The following is a 17808-nucleotide window of genomic DNA, read 5'->3' as shown; positions in this document are numbered from 1 at the left end:
CCACAAATTCTGTCGGAGCGGGAGGTCAGTGAGACCATCCAGACACGGGAAGATGATTTGCCCACGACCACGCAGGCAGGTCGGTACCGTGCGTGGGGGGAACACGGACCGAGTCCCATCTCCCAGCTGTAAGTGCCAGCCAGTTGCCCCCCACCTGTGCCTAATGCTTAATGAAGGTCGTGGGCTCCTGTGGAAGGGAGGGTGCGGGTGTGGAGCTGAATAGTGCTTCGTGTCGGCAGCAGAGCTGTGTGGGGAGCTGTTCCTGTAAGAACGGTCGGGTCTGGGGCTCTGCGGTGTGTTTGGGAGCGTGTGCCTGTGTGCGGGGACCAGAGCCCTCAAATACTGGGAAAGAGCGGAGGAAGGGGAGGACGAGGCAAGTGGGGATGCAGGTGTGTGCGCAGGCTCGCGTGATGCTGTTGGGTAGGTCAGTGGGTACTTCTGGGGGTGCCGGCTCCCTCTGGCTTTCACACCGCGAGTGCACCCCTGCACCCTGCTAATCCTGGGGTGCGATGGGGACCTGGGGACCAAGTTCTCCCCCATCTCTGGGACGGCCCTCCTGCGATCTTAGCAGTGTACGTAGGCAGAGTTTGTTGGCTGCTAGGAGTGATGCTGGGATTGCAGATCCTCCTGCTGTCTCCTCTTCAGCCGCATGGAGAACAGCAACTCTCAGCTTCTGCAAAGCCGCCTGCGTCTGGCTCTGCCTGGGAAAGAAACAGGCTGCCCTCCGTTCTCTGTCCCAAGCCTGGAACACGTCTCCTAGTAAGTCACCTACACTAGTCGTGTGGATCCGCTGTATCCAGCAACGGGTGAGTGTTCTCCTTTGCGTTGGTCCTTCCCTCACATTGAGGACCGCCTTTCCAAGAGCTGAAGCTGACCTGCTCTGGCTGATACCAGGAAGAGGATGGGAGAGCCCGTGAGTCTCTGCTGCACCACTCGGGGCTGATGGAGGAGAATTTACTGTCGTTAACCCCCAAAAATGCTGATCAAGCCAGTGGTGGCTGGTTTGGGAGGGACGGTGCTCGGCGAGGTTGGCAGGAGATGGTGCAGCAGGGAGCAACTTCTGCCGGCAGCCCAGTGAGTGTTGGAAACCTCGTGGGGTCTGTGAAGGGTGGATCCATGGGATGCTTACCCTCTGCTCCCCACCGAGGAGGAGTCCATGTCTGGTCCTTCCACAATGACGGCGGGCGGCCCTGTGCCTTGCTTGTTTGTCACAGCCACAGCCAAATGAGCAGATGGTGGAGAAGAAGGCTGGTGCAGGGGGGAGGGCGATTTACTGCTCTGCTAAGAGGTCCCCACTGTATTTTCCCTTTAATTTGAAGGGCCCCTCAGCAGGCTGTCAGGGCTGGGAAGTGACGGCTGCACCTGCGTGGCACTGGGAGGCTGCGTGCTAGCAAATCCCGCATGGAAATAGCCTGGAGTGGGGGGCTGCAGCAGCAGGCCGGGTTTAGCAGGCGCATCTGACTGACGGCTGCAGTTTTTAATCGGCATAATCACATATTTTGGAGGTTGTGAAAATGAGGAAGGTGGAGGAACAGGAAAGGGTGGGACGCAGCACAGAGGGATGCCATTGAAGCCCCCCTATGGCCGCAGTTTTGCCATTGCACATTGCTGCTAACCATTACCTTCTGCCCTGTTATTCCACGGCAGGCTGCAGCTGCTCATTGCCCCACTCTCATCAGCAATCAAATCAGGACCTGGGATCTCAGAATTCCTCAAATCTGCTCTTGCAATTCCTGTCTGAGCACTCTTGTGCTGTCTCTCTGGCCTTCCATCAAAAAATGTGTGCCTTGTTATGCTTGAGACTTGGGCTCTGGTTTTGCTCTGTTTTTTCCCCCCACCTCACTCCTGAGCTGTGTTTTCTTCCCCCCAAAGTTCTGGATCAAAAGTGCCCAGCTTTGACAGATGCCTGGATATTTTGGGGACTGTTTTGAATAGCAACCTGGTGAAGAATCTACCAATGGCATCTCCTAATTGTCGCCATAATTCTAGTTTGAACCCAAGGCGCTTGGATATGAAAAGCATTAACTTGTGGGGGAAGGAACAAATGAATTTGATTTTTTTTTTTTAACCTACAAGAGTAGAAGCTAAAGTAGGACGAATCTTCAGCTATATGACAGGGCACAGCAGCATGAGGCAGCAGTGGCTGTTCTTCATTAATTCTGGGTCTTTCCACCAAGAACATGGTTTTAAATTGCAGTGAGGGATTTTCAATTTAGGCACCATTAAAAGTTTTCAAGTAGGATTGTGAAGTACCAGAGCGTTTTGTCCTGTGAAGCACAGGAATCTCCATTGCTGGATGTCTTTAAGAGCAGGTCAGAGGAACATGTTAGGAACGATGTTACTGAGATAGTTATGTTGGAAATGACACATCCATGATACTGCCTTCTGTTGGGGGTATCTGAGCAGGCTGGCACTACATGAGCTGATCCCTTCCAGCCCTATTCTCTATGATGCTGCAGAGGTTTCTGAATCTTTTAGTGGAGTCTCTCCATTCAGATGTTGAATCTCTGGAAGGTTGCCTTCAGAAGAGACATCCTGTGGGACCTCTGTGGGTGTGTATCTGTCCTGCCCCTGTGCCCCTCTAAGACTGTGCTGAAGACAAACCTGGGCTGGGTTTCCCAGCTGGAGGGTTTGGTGCTGCTGCTGAAGTTTTTCTGGTGAGGCTTTGGAGGTGGGAACTAAGTTGAAAGCCTCAGCTGATAGGACATTGCAGAAGGTCACCTCTTTAATAAAATCTCCAGGTATGTGGTGTATTTTTGTTAAAGTCTCACTTTCTGGACCCCACTGGCTCAGGGAGCAAGAAGCACTAGCAGGAGAAAGGATGAGTCTGGAAATGTGTGGAAGCAAACTGTCTACAAATCTATTCTCCATATCTTCTGGGGGACAAGACAAAGCTTTATGAACCTATGCCACAATGGAGAGGACTTTATATTAAACATAAGCAATGACTTTCTAACAAGCTGGCTAGGAAGACACTGGAGGACATCAGCCAGGGAAACCTGGGCTTTCCACCACCAGTGGGTAAGAGCAGGGCTTTTGAACAGCCCAGGTTAGGTGGATCCCTCATGAGCCAGAGGGATGGGTTGGACAAGTGGGTCTCTTCCAGCCTTGCTTCCAACGAGCCTGTGCGTTTACAGAAGTGCTTGCAGTCCTCGAGATTAGGGAGAAAAGCTTGTAAACATGAATCCCTGAAGATCAGAGAAAGCCCCAAAACCTGCATCGGAAGGTAAATCAAGAGAATTGCAAAGCTGCTATTTCTAAAACTACAGTTTCTTTAAAATAGATCATTACTCTGCAGAAAACTGTAGGGGTAACTGTTGACAGTGCTGACTTATGCTGGCCTAGATTTCAATCGCTCTAGCTCTAATAAGAGATTTAGTTTAATTCCATGTCAGCGGAGTTATCCCAAATTTGCATCACTGCAGCCGAGAGCTGAGTTTGGCCAGTGGTAGCCATCAATAAGAATCAAAGGCAGGGAGAGGTAATTGTTACTCTTTTTCTTGTGTAGTTAGAAGGAAAGCCTGCAAAATATTTCTGGGAGCTTTAGTGTTAGAGGCTGCACAGCGCAGCCTTTTTGCACAGCCTTTTTGCACAGCCCTTCCTACAAGAAGCAGCAGCTTTTCTTGCACAGAAGATAAAGCTGCGTTCAGAAAGAGACCTGGTTATTTATTTAAAGCCAAGTCTCTGAAGATCCGAGAGTCTTGCATTGCTCAATGCAGAGCGAGCGAGGGAGCCGTGCACGCTTGGGGTATGCTTGCGGGGAGCAGCCTTTGCCCGGCTGCGGCGGCCCTGCCCCGTGCTCCAGCAAAAGAGGCTGGGTGAAATGCTTCCCGTCCCCTCGTAGCAGTGGTGGTCCCTTCCTCACCCTCCTCGCTGCTGGGGAAAGTGAGTCCGGTGAGACCCCATTTTGGCTCTGTGCTAGCTTTTGTGATTTCAGTCTCCCAGACGTTTAGCCTTGGAAAAGAAGCAGCGCAATAAAGGAAAAGCTTTAAACCGTCCAGCAACCGTGAGAAAGGCAGAACTGCAGCCACGCAGGGTCCAGGGGTGATCTGAGAAGCAGAGAAGTCACTTGCTTTGGCTTTCCCTAACCATCGTCATCTTCTCCCGTTCATCTCATTCACATGCTCTCTTGAAGCCAGCACAAACCCTCCCTCCCTCCCTGGGCTTCCTGCTCCATTCCCGCTCCTCTCTGAGCCCTCCTTTGGTGTCCCCTTCCTTCCCACCCCTGCACTTGTCCTGGTGGGTCCGGCATGGTGCTTCAGCAGAGCGTGTGCCTGTCTGCCTGAGAGGGCACTTGTTAAAGTTTTGGTGAAACTGATGACCCATTTGAAAATTGATTTTAATCCTTGCTTACAGATAAACCAGTAGGAAATTGAGTTCTGTTGAACTGCTATCAATCAAGCTTGTATTTCTGGAAGAGATTCACGCGGAAGGGTTTGCATCGCTGTATCAATGCAGCTTTTGATCTGACCTGTCCCTTGCTTCGGTACAGCATAATCTTATTCTTTTAGGGACACTGAGGTAAACCAGTCCATCATGCGGAGCCACTGATTCTGATAGCAATAGTGTAAAGCTGAAATACAGCAGAATAGTGCATCTTTAGCTGTGACAGCATCCCTCCTAGGATGCACCTAGGGTACCTAGAGCGTAGCAGGCTCTGGGCTTGTGCCCTGACCCGGCAGCAAGACCCAGGCTGTGAGCGTACAGAGGAGTCCCTGGGCAGAGCTCCCATCCTGGTTGGGACCTTGCGTTTTCAACTATGCAGCGATTTATTTTTATAGCACTTTATCTGAAAGGAGAAGACCGAGTTTGAAGTTGTGTGGTACTGAATTACCTTGCAGAAGACTCGCTCTCTGCAGACGCCCAGGCAGGTCTGTTGCTCTGAGAGCTCCCCGTATAAGGGTTTGGGCTGCTGAAGACTAAAAGCAGCTTTCCAGGCTGGGAGAGGTTTTCTATAATCCAGGCTAACCGTGCATAGCCCTTTATCCCTGTCTAGTTGCTAAATGATGCATAGCAGTCTGAGCTCTGCTTCGGGGCTGGCAGGCCTGAAGTCTCAGCCGTAGAGGCTCGTGATCCCGGCTTGGGCGAGCAGAAGCCCAGCCGGTGCCAGCGCCGCAGAGGGTGGGAGACGTGGGCGCTGGTGTGGGCAGGACGGGGAGCACTGGAGCCGCTCCACCTCGCCTGGCGGAATGGGCTGCCTTCCTCTTGTCCCCCACGTCCTCGGTGGTACTACTGCCTTTTAGCAGGCTCTTCAGTGACAGAAGGAGACCTTAGTGCTATGGTTCATTTGCGTTTCTCTGTCCTGCTTCTGCAGGAGGGCTGTGAAGAGCTGCTCGGAGGGGGCTTGCTTTTTATTTAGGTAGGCGGAAGGAAGGAGCGTGGCAGGGAGATGGGGTTAGTGAATGTCAAGCTGTTTGCCTCCCGCACGCGTGCAGGCTGCGGGAGCAGTGGCTCTTGCCGAGGACGAGGCAGAGGTTGCGGCAAGGGGCAGGTCGGGCTCGGCGGGAGCCAGGACCGCTCCCGCGGGGCGGCACGGTGGGCGCCTGGGCTGGGGGCTGTGCTCACGGAGCCCCGTCCTCAGGGCCGGTGGCATCCGCAGTACCAGCTCTGGGAGCTGGCGTGGGGTAGATTTGCAAAGCCCTGGCTGGGCTGCGGCTCACCTGCGGCTGCCTCCCTTTGCCTTCCTCCCTCCTGACCCCTCAACAGGGAAAACCGGGATCCAGCACCTTCCAGGCTGATGGCCACTTCCCCAGAAGGCCATCCCCGTGACCTCTGCTGGTCCCCATCCCCCTCGTCCCTGCAGGGGTGTGTGATCTGCTCTGCGTAACGTGGTACAGGCAGCGCCGATTGTCCTGGCGGGCTGTCAGCGAGGCCGGTGTCGCTCCTGTCACTGCCTGCTTGATTATCCCTGATGCTGCGCCGAGGCTGACATCCTCCTAATGTAATATAGACACCATGATGATTGCCATCATTGCAAGAACTATAAGCACCAGACGATGAAATTTAACAACAGTAGGTGCAGCCGGGACGAGGGGCAAGATGGAAATCGTGCTGTCTTCGCTCTCTGCCTGTGGCCCCGAGCAGTCTATCTTCCAGCAGGATCTCTGGGGTTTTGCACTCCTTTTCCTCCCTGCTACCCAGCCACAGTGCTGCTTGCTTGGCCTGGACCATCTCACGGTGCTCTTGCCAGTCATTTATGTTGCTGGGTAATTCTTCTCTAGGTTCCCTCTTCGCTGGAGGGGTCTGCTCTGTGTGCCTGAGGCACGAGCAGGTCTGCTCAAGGGTTCCCCCTTCCCTCTCCCCTGAGCCGTGGGGGAACGGTAGGACCCCGCCGTAGGTGAGATGAGGCTCAAAATGGGCCAGACTGCTGCTTGTCTGGTGGAGACCAGCAGATCCTGAAGCTCCAGGAGAAGCACTGGACCGGCATCGGAGCAAGCGGCGCCTCTCAGGGCAGGTATCCTGCTGCAGTATTTGTTGCACCAGCGAATTCCCTTTGTGGAGACCGTATCCGGGTCACTGCGTGGAGCCGCTCAGCACGGGTCTGGCTGCGGGAGTTTAAAGTATCCCCCTGAACAGGGAGACCTTTCCTGCTCCGCATAATGATGCCAAGTGGGAAAACCCCTTTATTTTCCTGACGTAGGGCATGACGTGGCGCAGTCCCATCCCTGGGGCGCGAGGGGTTGTCTCAGGAGTGCAGAGCGTGGGGCTGTCGTGCCGTAGAGGGGTGTTTGGTCTTTGGCCTCCCTCGCCTGGAGCACCGCCGCTTTGAGGTGCGGTGCTCTGGGAGCAGGAAGGCAGCTCGCTCTGTTGCTGCACGTAGTACTTTGCTCTTTTGCAAACATGCCAGGTTTGCGCTGTGATTAAACGCTGGTGTTTGGACTGCAGCTGTCCAAACCAGGTGTATCGGATTCATACGGCGGGGGGAAGATAATTTCTGGAAGATGATTCTTACCCAGACCAGACGCCTTTGCCGCAGGAGCCGGAGTGCCGCGGCCTCTCCCAGCAGGGCTGCAGGGCTTGGCCCCGAGCAAACCCCAGCCGGGGTGTGAGCTGTGGGTATGGCCTGTATCCTGGCCCAGTGGGGCTGAGAGCTGCTGGGGTTACCAGCTGCCATGTCAGGGTTCAGCTTTTTGGTGGTGGTTTTTAAGTGGGGTGGAGGAGTCGTCTTGGCATGGAGGTGATGCTGGGCAAGCACAGCAGAGTGCTGCCCCTCCAACAGCTCGATTTTGGGGGTGGGCTGCTGCTTGGGGGATGTGAAATGGAGCTGGGGGGAAAGGGAAGGAGAAGGGGTCTGTTTTGGATTGCATGTGTACCCCACCATCCCAGCCCTCCCGTCAGCGTCTTCCCTCTTGCCCTGGGCAAGGAGGCTGGCCCTGCTGCTGCGCAGGAGAGGCCAGCGCCTGCGGGATGTAGCAAGGCTGGGGCTGAGGAGACAATTTTTACTTTCTAGTGATGCCCGAAGGCACACGTGCTAATGGTGCTATACAGGGAGCTCCCCCAGGGTTTATTTTCCATCATGTTTTGTCATGAGATACTTTGACCCATGGGAAGGTGCTGGGTCCTCTTGTGGCAGCTCATCAAGTAGTGATTTCGGCTCTCGTGGGAAATGCAGTGATTTCTGCACCCTTTTCTGTTCCTTCTCGGGCTGCCCAGTTTCACTGAGCACTGGGTGCGCTCACGAGGAATTGGGGAGTGGCAAATGCTTTCTCTGAACCCTGACAGCTCCCCGGATATATAGGCACAGAGGGAATTAAAAGCAGAGGTGGGCATCATTTGTTGTGCATTAGGAGCAAGGCAAACAAGTGAATTTAGAGAGTGGATGTTCTGAGGCAGTATCAGATCTGCCTTTTCAGTTATACAGTTGCTGCTGTGAATGTGTATTGGCAATTGGTTGAGTTACCAGCTCTGCTTTTTAGCAAGGCTACTTAGCGCTTCTGTGCTGTTTTAGATCATCTTCTCAGTTGTTTATAATTGCACGATGCTTAGAAGTATTTGGGATGAAATTTTTAATGTAGCAGGTTGTCTTGAGCTGTTTGATTTCCCTCCCCCCCGCCCCAACCTGCCACCATTCTTTATTTTTTAAATTTCAACTCAGTACTTTCTGTAGTATTGCCTAATATTTCCTCCCACTCTCACCACTTACCAGTACACCCTCAGCATCCACTGCTGGACACTGCCATGCCTGCATCTTCTGGCTACTGCATCCAGCTTCAGCCCTTCCCAGGCTTTTTATTAAGGTTTACAGTTCATCATTTGGTCTCAGTCCCCATCCTCTGAATACAGCAGCATCCTCCTCCGTGCTGCCTGAGGGTTAGTACCTCCTCTGGTAATTCAGGGGCTCTGTGCAGCCCCTCTCCTGCCCAGCAGCTTCAGGTTTGCCAGCCGCGTTGAGCAGGGCCAGTGCAGGGGCATTACTGCTTGTTTCGGCATGGCGGGAGCGCTGGGGCAGGACCGGGCTTCGCCCCCGTGTCCCTGCGTTGCTCCCCACTCACCCTGCCTGTCACGGGGGGTGCGTGCAGACCGTGAGGGGACGGGGTCTGTTCACGAAGGGACTGCGAAGTAAAACCCAGCCTACCAAGAGCGTGCAGCCTGCACCCCCTTCTCCCCGAGGGTGCGGGTACGGCGGCGTGCGAGTGTACCTACGTTGAATCGGAAGCAGCGGTTTCTTGACTCTGAGGTCACTGCTGTTAGAAATCTCAAACCCACATCCCAGAGCACTGGACCACAGGAGAATTTCGATGAGAATGGCTTTCTAATCTGAGCAAAACGAAAGGCTTTTGCCATCTCTGAGGAATGTTTGGGATGTCTTTGGCTGGAAAATTCACCCTCTGATTCAGCTCAAGGGAAAACCCAATATGGGAAATGTCACCTTAGATAAGTAAAACCCAGCCAAGTTCTGAACAACCCAAAGCAAAATGCTGCAATGGAGAGCGCAAAGCTATCTTAACGGCCTGGAGCACTACCATTCATTGCTCTGCCTGTCTGGTACGTTCTTGTGCTCGTATGGTCACTGTTAATTCATGCTGGATTGTTCTAATTAACGCCGATGAACTGTTCAGCCAAGAAAACTGCAGAGCTCTGTAGCTGCAGAGAGAGCTGGAGGAACATCTCCTGGTTTCTTTTCCTGCTTTTTCCTCCCTTATGGACAGGCACTGTTTCTGTCTGTAACCAACAGGAGCCAATTTTCTGTTTCATAATAGGAAAACAGTAATGTCAGGACACCCTCCTTACCCAAAGCTTTCTCCTTGAAGATTGCTCCTCTTTGCTTTCCTAATTGCTGCTGCTCGGCTGGAGGTAGCATGTGCCTTCCAAACACGTTATTTTGTTATCTGGATACTTACCAAAGGGGAAAAAAAAGAGTATGAGACAATATTGCTTTGTGTCGAGCTTTCCTCGCTCTAACCCTTTCTGTGCTGATGTGGGGCGTTTTTCTCCAGCACGGGATGTTTTGCTATAGGTGATACATGCTTTTCGGTCTGAAGCTCGGGGTGTGATGAAGCTCTGATGTGAAGAACACCTAGAAGTCGTTTCTGCTGGAGTCTAAGGATGCATCTAAAAGGTGTTCACTTACCAAAGCATCCTCTTTGGAGTCACTGTGCTCACATAGCGATCACCTGTAACAAGATGGGAGTTGCCAAATTGATGTGAAGTTTGGGTGGTTTGGGGACCAAAATGATTTGGGTGAAGCCCTTGGAATTAGGTTGGCTGAAAACTTAATGCTTGGAGTTACCCTTGAAGACTGGCAGGTCGGGAGCCTGCGAGAGCAGAGCCTCGGGGAGGGCGCTGGAACCATGCCCCGTGTTTCTTAGGGACTGAGGAGTCGGATGAGGATGGCAGATGTTTGGCTTAATGCGTCTCTGCTCTTGGCTCATGGGCTGTTCTCTTCACAGAAATGCTGTTTTCTCCAAAAACTTCAGAAATGAGCAGGTCTGTGCCTTTTGTGTGCCACCCCGCTGACAGAGGAGGGGTGGGGGAGTACCATCCTGGCAGCCAGGGCAGTTTCAATCCCTTGGGGTTTTTCTTTTGGGAAAAAAACCTACAGTTGCCCGGAGAAGATCTAGGGTGGAGTAATGGCATATGTGGACACAACGCTGCTGGGAGAGGCGTGCTGTCGGGAATTTCCTAGTGGCACGGAAGAAAGGAGGAGCTCGGGCAGAGCAGAGACCCCAGTGAGAGCTGCAGAAAGCGAAGTGGAAGCCTGAAGATTAACCCTGCAGGTCTGGCGGGACCGTGCAAAGCCGAAGAGCCGCCTTTTGCTTAGTCTCCGAGCGTTCTCCTGTGGCTTCAACCTCAGAAACCACTTTGTTTAACCAGGAAAGGAAGGGGAGGCTGAGGCGGAGGGGTCTCTGCTCAGGCTCGTGAATTCATTGCCAGCTGTCTTTCAACGAGTCTCCAGCTGAGTAACACCTGGAAAAAAAAAAAGGGTAGAGTAGGTAGTTTCCCAACATATCAGGAGGGTCTCATCCTGTTCTTGAGCTGTGTGATGGGCTGCTCTCCAGATCCTGGGCACCTGCCTGCCCGTACCTTTATTTTTGCTGGCTCCACCAAAAGAAACAGTTGTGGTGGTATCAGCCTGGTGGGAGCCTCTAGCCAAGCCTCTCCTTAGTCCTGCCTTTGTGCGGCCAGCGCGGGGCGAAACGTGGGGGTTTCCAAGGTACGAGTTTGTCTTGTGGAAGCTGGTGGTTTGCTGGGTGTGTTTGGGGGCTGCTCTGAGGCCCCGGGAAGATCGTTTTGTGACCAATGGTTTCTGCCCTACCTGGTCTCTTCCTTTGTCGCAGTGGTCAGGTTTGCAACAAACTGGCGGTTACAGGCAGAGTATTTCGCCTCTAATGAAGCTCCAGCAAAGAGGGATTTTTGTCCTGTGGGAAGCAATGATTCAGCTCCCAAGGATCATGCAAGCTCGGGTAGGTGCCAGACATGCTTAGCGTGGAAATCACAGTTAAGCGTGGAGTCATCTACCTCCTTGGGGAGGTCCAGTTCTCCTTGGAGGATTATCTGCTGCCGGATACCTGCAGTTCCAGACCTGAAGACATTTGCAAGTAGCCCGAGGATTCAGAGAGAAGCAGAATCCCGTTTGCTCTGTGGTTTCCTTCATGTGTCTTCCTTAAGAAAAGATTAGCATGAGGATTATTTTTTTTTTATCCTAATCTCAGATGATTGTAAAAAGCTCTTCTCTCTTACCCTGTGTTGCATGCACCTGAATTTGCAGACAGGCCGAGTTAACAAGTCAAAAATTATCTGAGGAGGTGACTGCGGGATTGGTGGTTGTGAAGTCTTGTGGTGGGACCGAGCCCTTCTTTGCTGGGGCAGCGCTGATGGCAACAGCACTTCCCTTGGAGCTGGCCTTGTCCTCTGCAGTTGTGTGATGTGGCTTGGAAGGGCAGGCCCATGGGTCACAGCTGCACCCTTTGGGTGCAAACATTCAAATCCAGGTAATTGCATCTGGCCTTCAGGATAATCCCAGTAGAGATCTGTGCTTCTCCCCACCCTCCCCGCCACAGCCTGGCCAAGTTCTGGACTGGTTGTAGAAATGTTGATTTCCTGAGAGTGCCACTTGACTACGGCTTGCTTAGAGATGAGGTTTTATCCTGCTTCATGTGATCCTCTTGCTCTTGTTTCTGGTACGCGCTGCTGCCCGTGCCCGGGGCTGCCTGCCCGCACCCGTGCTGCCAGGCTCCACACCTAACGAACCCAGCGGGCAGCGCACGGGGCCGGGGGCAGGCAGGCGCTTGGTCCTGCGTTTGCAAAACCCAGCAAGGGGCCTTGGGGAGGGGCACGTCAGTGGGCTTTTGGGGTGTGTTTGGGTGAGGGAGAGCACAGGAGGAAGCGCGGTGGCTCTGCGTGTGCTGCTGCTTTGGCTCCCCGGAGGCGGAGGGTGTAGGCAGTGTGGTGGGCAGCTCAGCTTTTGGGCGAGAGGGGGGATGCTCATAACGTGCAAGCACGAAGGCAGGCAGCTGTAACGCCAGTGGTGTGGGCAGCAGGTCGAATGCATTTTTTCCCCCCGCCCCGGGTTGCAAAGCTTTTCTTCCCGTGTTCCCCTCATTTCCAAAGCTGATATTGTTTCCTAATCCACGTTGCTAAAATTCTTCTATGTTAGAGCATCAGCTTTTCTGTGGGAAGACTGCTGTACCTCTCTCTAATACTGACCATCTTTCTTTCTCTTGTTTCCCTTCTTAGATCTACAATGAGAATAGAAACCTGTTTGAAGTCAAGGAGAACGTGCCCAGGAAATTGGTGGAGAAGGTCGCAGGGGACATCGAGAGCCTCTTGGCTAAGAAAGTCCGTGCTTTAAAGGTAAGGTGATGGGCCTGCGTGCTGATCCTTTGTCTGATATCTTCAGTTTAAAGAAGAGAGTTGGTGCTGGCGTGGCATTATAATCTTGGCTGGAAAGGAATTTCTGTGGTTTTGTAGCCTTTTCTGGGAACTGCATCCTGCAGTCACACAGATTCGTATGGAGTATGTCTGGGGTGCGAGGCGAGGGTGTATCATGTGAGCATTTACTATAGGTATCTTCTTGTTTTGTATCTTCTCCCACCATCATGTGAACACCTCTGATGGTGCAATATGTGAAGGTGCTGCCATAAGAATATAAGTGACAGCAAAAGCCTGGCAGCAAATTTGACCCAGTCATTTAACTGGGGGTGTGGTGAGCGGGAGCAGCGGTACTGTGGTTCCCTGCAATAGCTCTTGGAAGTGTTTCAGACAAACAGGGTTTTTTTCCTGTTTAGGAGAGGATGCACTGAAATGTTTGTGCTGGCACTCAAATCCTGTGATTGACTGAGCGTGTGCATTGCCCTCATGGGTGCCTGCATCCATTTCCAATCCATCATCCTATTCTGTAGCACTCCTTTTAAAATTCATTTTATCTGTAGGGGCGTGAGGTAACCTGCTGGTGGTGCCAGCTTGGTAAAACCCAGCGGTGGCTGTAATGAGGCGGCAGCAGGGCAGTGCTCTGCTACAGTGTTCTCTGCTACCGGGGCAGAGACAAGTAATCGCCTTCCTGGAGAGGCGGAGGTGCCTTCTCCGCTGCAAGGGGTATGGGAGCCATGTAAGAGTTTCACTTCCAGGAGCTGTAGCATCCTCTCAAATACCTGACTAGCGAGCAGGATGGAGTTGTGCAATGGACATCTGGCAGTATGGCCAACTGGGCATGCCTTGCAGCTTGATGAACTAGAGGTGCTTTTGTGGGACAATAGACAAGGGGAAGGCTCGGAGCAGGCAGCATAGCTGGTGTGTATGCATAGGGACTACAGCCAAAAAAACTTGGTCACTCTTCAACCTAATCGGCAGGAATGGGAGCACCGGAAAAAGTACCATGGTGAGGGAAAAGGTGTTGCAATAACTGAGGTGTAACTAAGGCAGTGAGAGTTTGCAAGTAACCTATCTCCGTAGTTTGGTAAGAAGTAGCTGCTCAGAAGGTACACAGGAGGAATTGCAAGACACTCCTGTAGGCCAGGGGAGTCTCAAGACCTGATAGGACTCGAGTCAAGTGTGGTCAAGGGTCAGCTTGACTGACAGGGTGGCATGGGGTAGGCCACAGTAACTGATAAATAAGGTAACTGTAGGGATTTGGGTGAAGAAGATTGTTGTGTATTCAGTTCTTGAGTTTGGGAGGTAAAGGTCAAGCCTACTTGGGACTCGCACTAAGTGTTCTAACTTGAAATGGAAAGAGCTGAAGTGGGACTATACAGGTGGACGTTGTCACTGCTGCATTTGGGTTTGCAGAAGTGAAGAACAGGGAGACCGGTTCTTTTCTTAACATGAGCTTACATCCCTGTGTTTGCATTGTTTGTGTGCATGCGTGAACACTTAATATCATCTATTAAATGCTCCAAAGATGTGCACCACTTGTAGATGCTGGAGGAGGACACGGGTGACAAAAGTTAATTGCAAACTTCATGCCCACCTGGACAATGTGTGGCTCCTGTGGGATAGATAGGGAGGTTAATAACATAGGGTTACACAGCAAGACTGTGCTGAGTGGTTTCCGCTGTGCCGTTTGGATTTTGGCTAATAGGTCACCATGTTCTTTCTTACCCCGTGCTCTGACTCACACAGACTTGCAGAGATTTTGTGCACCTTCTGGTGCTAGGACAAGGGTAGAACTGCTGCCTGTGATACAAATAACATTGTTGGTCTTCCAATTTGACTTCCTTCTTTTTGGGTTTTTGGGCAGGACTGGTTGGTGCGCTGTTAAGGGCTTGCTTGATGCTGGACCCAATGCAGTGGAGTGATTCTGGCAGCACTGGTTAGAGAACAAGTACTTGGTGCTGTTTTATTGTAATGGAAACCATGATCTGTTGGCCTGAATTATTCCCTTCAGGAGGACTTCTTCAGAGCACAGTCACTGGATGGAGCAGCCTCTTACATCCAGCTTGCCTGTAAATTCTTGGCATCTTGGATTAGTGGCACTGACAACAAAATCTGGAAATCGGGAAGTTTATGGGAGGAGGAGAAAGCGGATCTTCTGAATTTCTTCCGCGTTGTGCGAAGCTCCTTCAAAGCAGTGGGGCTCCCACAGCATCTTTCCACTCTCCAGCCTGTGTTTTGTTCTGTCTCAACTCTCCCTGAATCATCTCTCCTGGAGTAATTTCCTCCCCTTCTCTCATGACTCACAAGAGTGATGATGACTTCTTGAAATACATTTTTCAGCATCTGAGTCAGGTGGGACTCCATGTATCAGCGAGGGCAGGTGAGGAGGAAGAAACGGATCCTCTCCTCAAAGTATGAATTGCCGCATCGCTCGTGTACTCACTCTACTGAAAAGATGCCTCCCTGTCTCCTGTGCTGCAGGAGAGAGGAGTGTTTGCCTGTGCTTTGGTGAGGCTTTGTAGGAAGGTGCTAACTAGCCTTTGGGCACACATGGTGGCCGCATACTTGAAGCATGTCATTCTGATTAGGTGGTGATTCAGCCCAGCCATCAAAGACCCTGTTTTCATCTGTTTCTAAGTGAAAATATTAATGTGTCTTTGTTAAACTGTGTGCAGAGCACTTACCAATAATACATAGCTTCTCACCTTGTGTGTTGCATTTCTAAGAAGCAGAAATCGAGCACAAGGAAAGCGAACTCGGCTGTCTGGCCCTGACAGCCATGGTGCAGCGCTGTGGCATAGGTCTGGCACTAGCAGGACACTCTGATTTCACACGTGCTTTTTGGAGGAGAGCCAGAGCCAGGGGTGTGTAGCAAAGAGGGTAATTGCTTCCTAAAATAACAGTCATTTACAAGGGGCTGGTTATTTGCATGCTGTCTCTCCCTTTTTGTTCCAGACCATCATATATGATGACAGTCTCATCATGGGACAGAAAAATTCCTAGGAACATCTTTTTGCAATCCCTTCCTGTTCCAGCTGGCACCAGAGAAAAGCATCTACAGCTGGCTCCTGGGGGACTTTTACCCCATGTCCCACACAGTGGCCTCTATTTGATGTGAAATTTTATCACCACTAACTGCCCTTTTCCCCAGCATCCTCCAGTGTCCTTTCTTTATGACGATTTCATTGCTTCAAGCCTGCCCTCACAGTCTCCTTTGGGCTCTGTAATTCCAGCTGCCTTTTATTCCTAAGCTTTAGTAGGAGGGGAGGTAGAAGAGATGGTCTTCAATATTAAAAGTACAGCTGCTCTCCTTTGAAATGGAAGTAAAAGTTACTGCTACGGTGGAGTAACTCCTGAAGGAGATGCCGTTAAATTTACACAGGGTATTGCGTTGTGGGGAAGTTCCAGGGATCTTGCTACACGTGAGGTGTAAGGAAACAGTGGGTATGATCCTGACCGAGTGGAAGTTTCAGGGGCTGCTCTTGTCCACACTCGGGAGTTTGCCCTTGTTAGGGCTAAGACAGACATCTTCTTTCACACGTGGAAAGGAACAAGGTGGCAGGTCGCCAAATGACTGCAAATCCCCGTTGTGTTTTCCTTGTGCTGGGAGTCACAGCTGGCTGGCTCGTGGATTGACATCATCTGAGGCTAGAATTCAACAGGTTGGTTGGTTGCCAAATAGATTATTTTGCCGCTTTTTTTTTTTTAACTTAAATTTCCTATCTCTTTGATTTCTCAGCGTGTTTGGATGCCTCCTTGCCTTTGTATGTGCCCAAAGAGACATGTACCTACAGGCTGGGGCTTCTTTGGTGAGCTTGTTTAGGAGACCAGCTGTTGGGGGTTGCTGCTGGTGGAACACTAAGCAAGTCAAGGCAAAGCCATCACCTGGGGCTGGGCATGGGGCAGCTGCCAGCTCTGGATCCCAAACCTGAGGGGCATTTTTTTCTCTTCTCCATTCTTTTCTTCTATCAGTGTAGCCTGTCTGGGATCCCCACTTCACCCATAGTGGTGAGACCTCCCCTTTCTTTGAAGCCTCAGTGGCTGTTTGGTGAGGTTGGTGAACATGAACTGGTTTTCTGTGGAAAGGAAGGAAGCAGCAAAGATAAAAGGCACTGGAAAGAGCCGTCCTTGCCATCAAATACAGCCCCTTGCCTTCTCCATGTGCCCAGGACACAAGGGCATCTCTTCCTCCCTTCCCTGTGCCGTTTGCCGTTCCCGCTTCGTGCTCTGCCTGGAGACTTGGGCTGCTCCTTCCTCCCACGCTGCGACCCTGGGTGCTCCAGCCCAGGAGATCTCAGCAACCCAGCCCCACTTCTTCACCTGTGCTGTCTGGCAATGCCAAACAGCGTGGATCAAAGCGAGAGGGGGATGGTGGGGGCTGCTGAGGTGATGAAAGGCTTCAGAAAGTGTCGGCACAAGCGGCTGAGGGGTTGCCGCATCATTTCTGCTGCGCAAGCCCAATGCATCAAGAAATTCTTCTATTGCCACAAAAACACCCCTGCAGTGAAAAGGTGAGGGGGGAACAAGAGGAGGTCATTGCTTGTGCTGCAGGATCTAGGAGGGTTCTCCCCCCTCTCCTCCAGGTCTACGGACACCCCAGATATGTTTCTTTTATAATGCTAGGTGAAGTGCATGAGCAATGTCTCTGAGTCTGTCCTTTCCCAAAGCTCCTCAGACTGGCGGAGAAGGGAGCTGTGATTTGATGGAGGAGGAGGCTGAGAGATGGAAATTTTATATCCTAGGATATGTTTTAGGCTTGTTTCAACTTTTTATACCATTCTTGCGAAGGCTGCTTTTGTGAAGCATGAAGCAGTCAGCATCCACATTTAACCACAGACAATTTGCTTTGCCTCCTGTGAGCAGCACATCCCACGGTTTACTGAGTGGGTTATGCCCTGAAGTGAGCTATTTATATGCCATGACCAGCCTAAAGACCGCTATCTGTGCGGGTGCTCTTCCCCATCTCTAAAAAGCGACCTCCCTATCCATAAAACATGGTACAAATGTTTACGGGCTCTGGTTTTGCCCCCATGGAATGCTGGTGGCATGGTTGGACCGGTATTTTTGCCAAAGATCTGTTTTAGTTTTGCATGTTGTACATCACTGGTGAAATCTTTTGGCTTAAGGTGACTTTTGTTACGTTCCTGATGGATCTCAGCTGTGTGCACTAAGTGTCGAATACGACGCATTGAGCAGAAGTGCAGCAACGTGGCGTTTCATGTCTCGGAGAATTTATAATATGTGTCATATATATGTGTGTCTGTATTTTACATAGATGTGTGTATATGTAGTAGGTTCAGTGTACCTTGCATGACTCTGGCGATGAGAACTAACAGTACTTAAGAGAAAAGTTTTTGGGGTTTGTTTTTTTCTGTTGTTGTGGAATTCAACTGCATATTTTTGTTGCTATGCATTTAGCTCCAGTGTGGGATGAGCATTTGGGGGAAAGGAGGGGTTTGGTAGCAGAGTTCAAGGCTCCTGTTCCTTCAGCTAAGG

The 17808-nt window shown here is 51.5% G+C and overlaps 1 protein-coding gene across 1 annotated transcript in view; it reads left to right on the top strand.

Moving 5' to 3' along the window:
• The window catches only part of CACNA2D2 (calcium voltage-gated channel auxiliary subunit alpha2delta 2), a 199115-nt gene that overhangs the window by 51063 nt on the left and 130244 nt on the right, over positions 1 to 17808 (top strand). The window contains exon 2 of the mRNA XM_082004631.1: positions 12178 to 12294. Within this exon, the coding sequence (XP_081860757.1) occupies positions 12178 to 12294 (117 nt within the window). The remainder of the gene's footprint in view (positions 1 to 12177; positions 12295 to 17808) is intronic.

Source organism: Phaethon aethereus (genome assembly GCF_964289735.1).
Source record: "Phaethon aethereus genome assembly, chromosome: 11".
Lineage (NCBI taxonomy): Eukaryota > Metazoa > Chordata > Aves > Phaethontiformes > Phaethontidae > Phaethon > Phaethon aethereus.
This window is presented reverse-complemented; position numbering and strand designations above follow the sequence as displayed.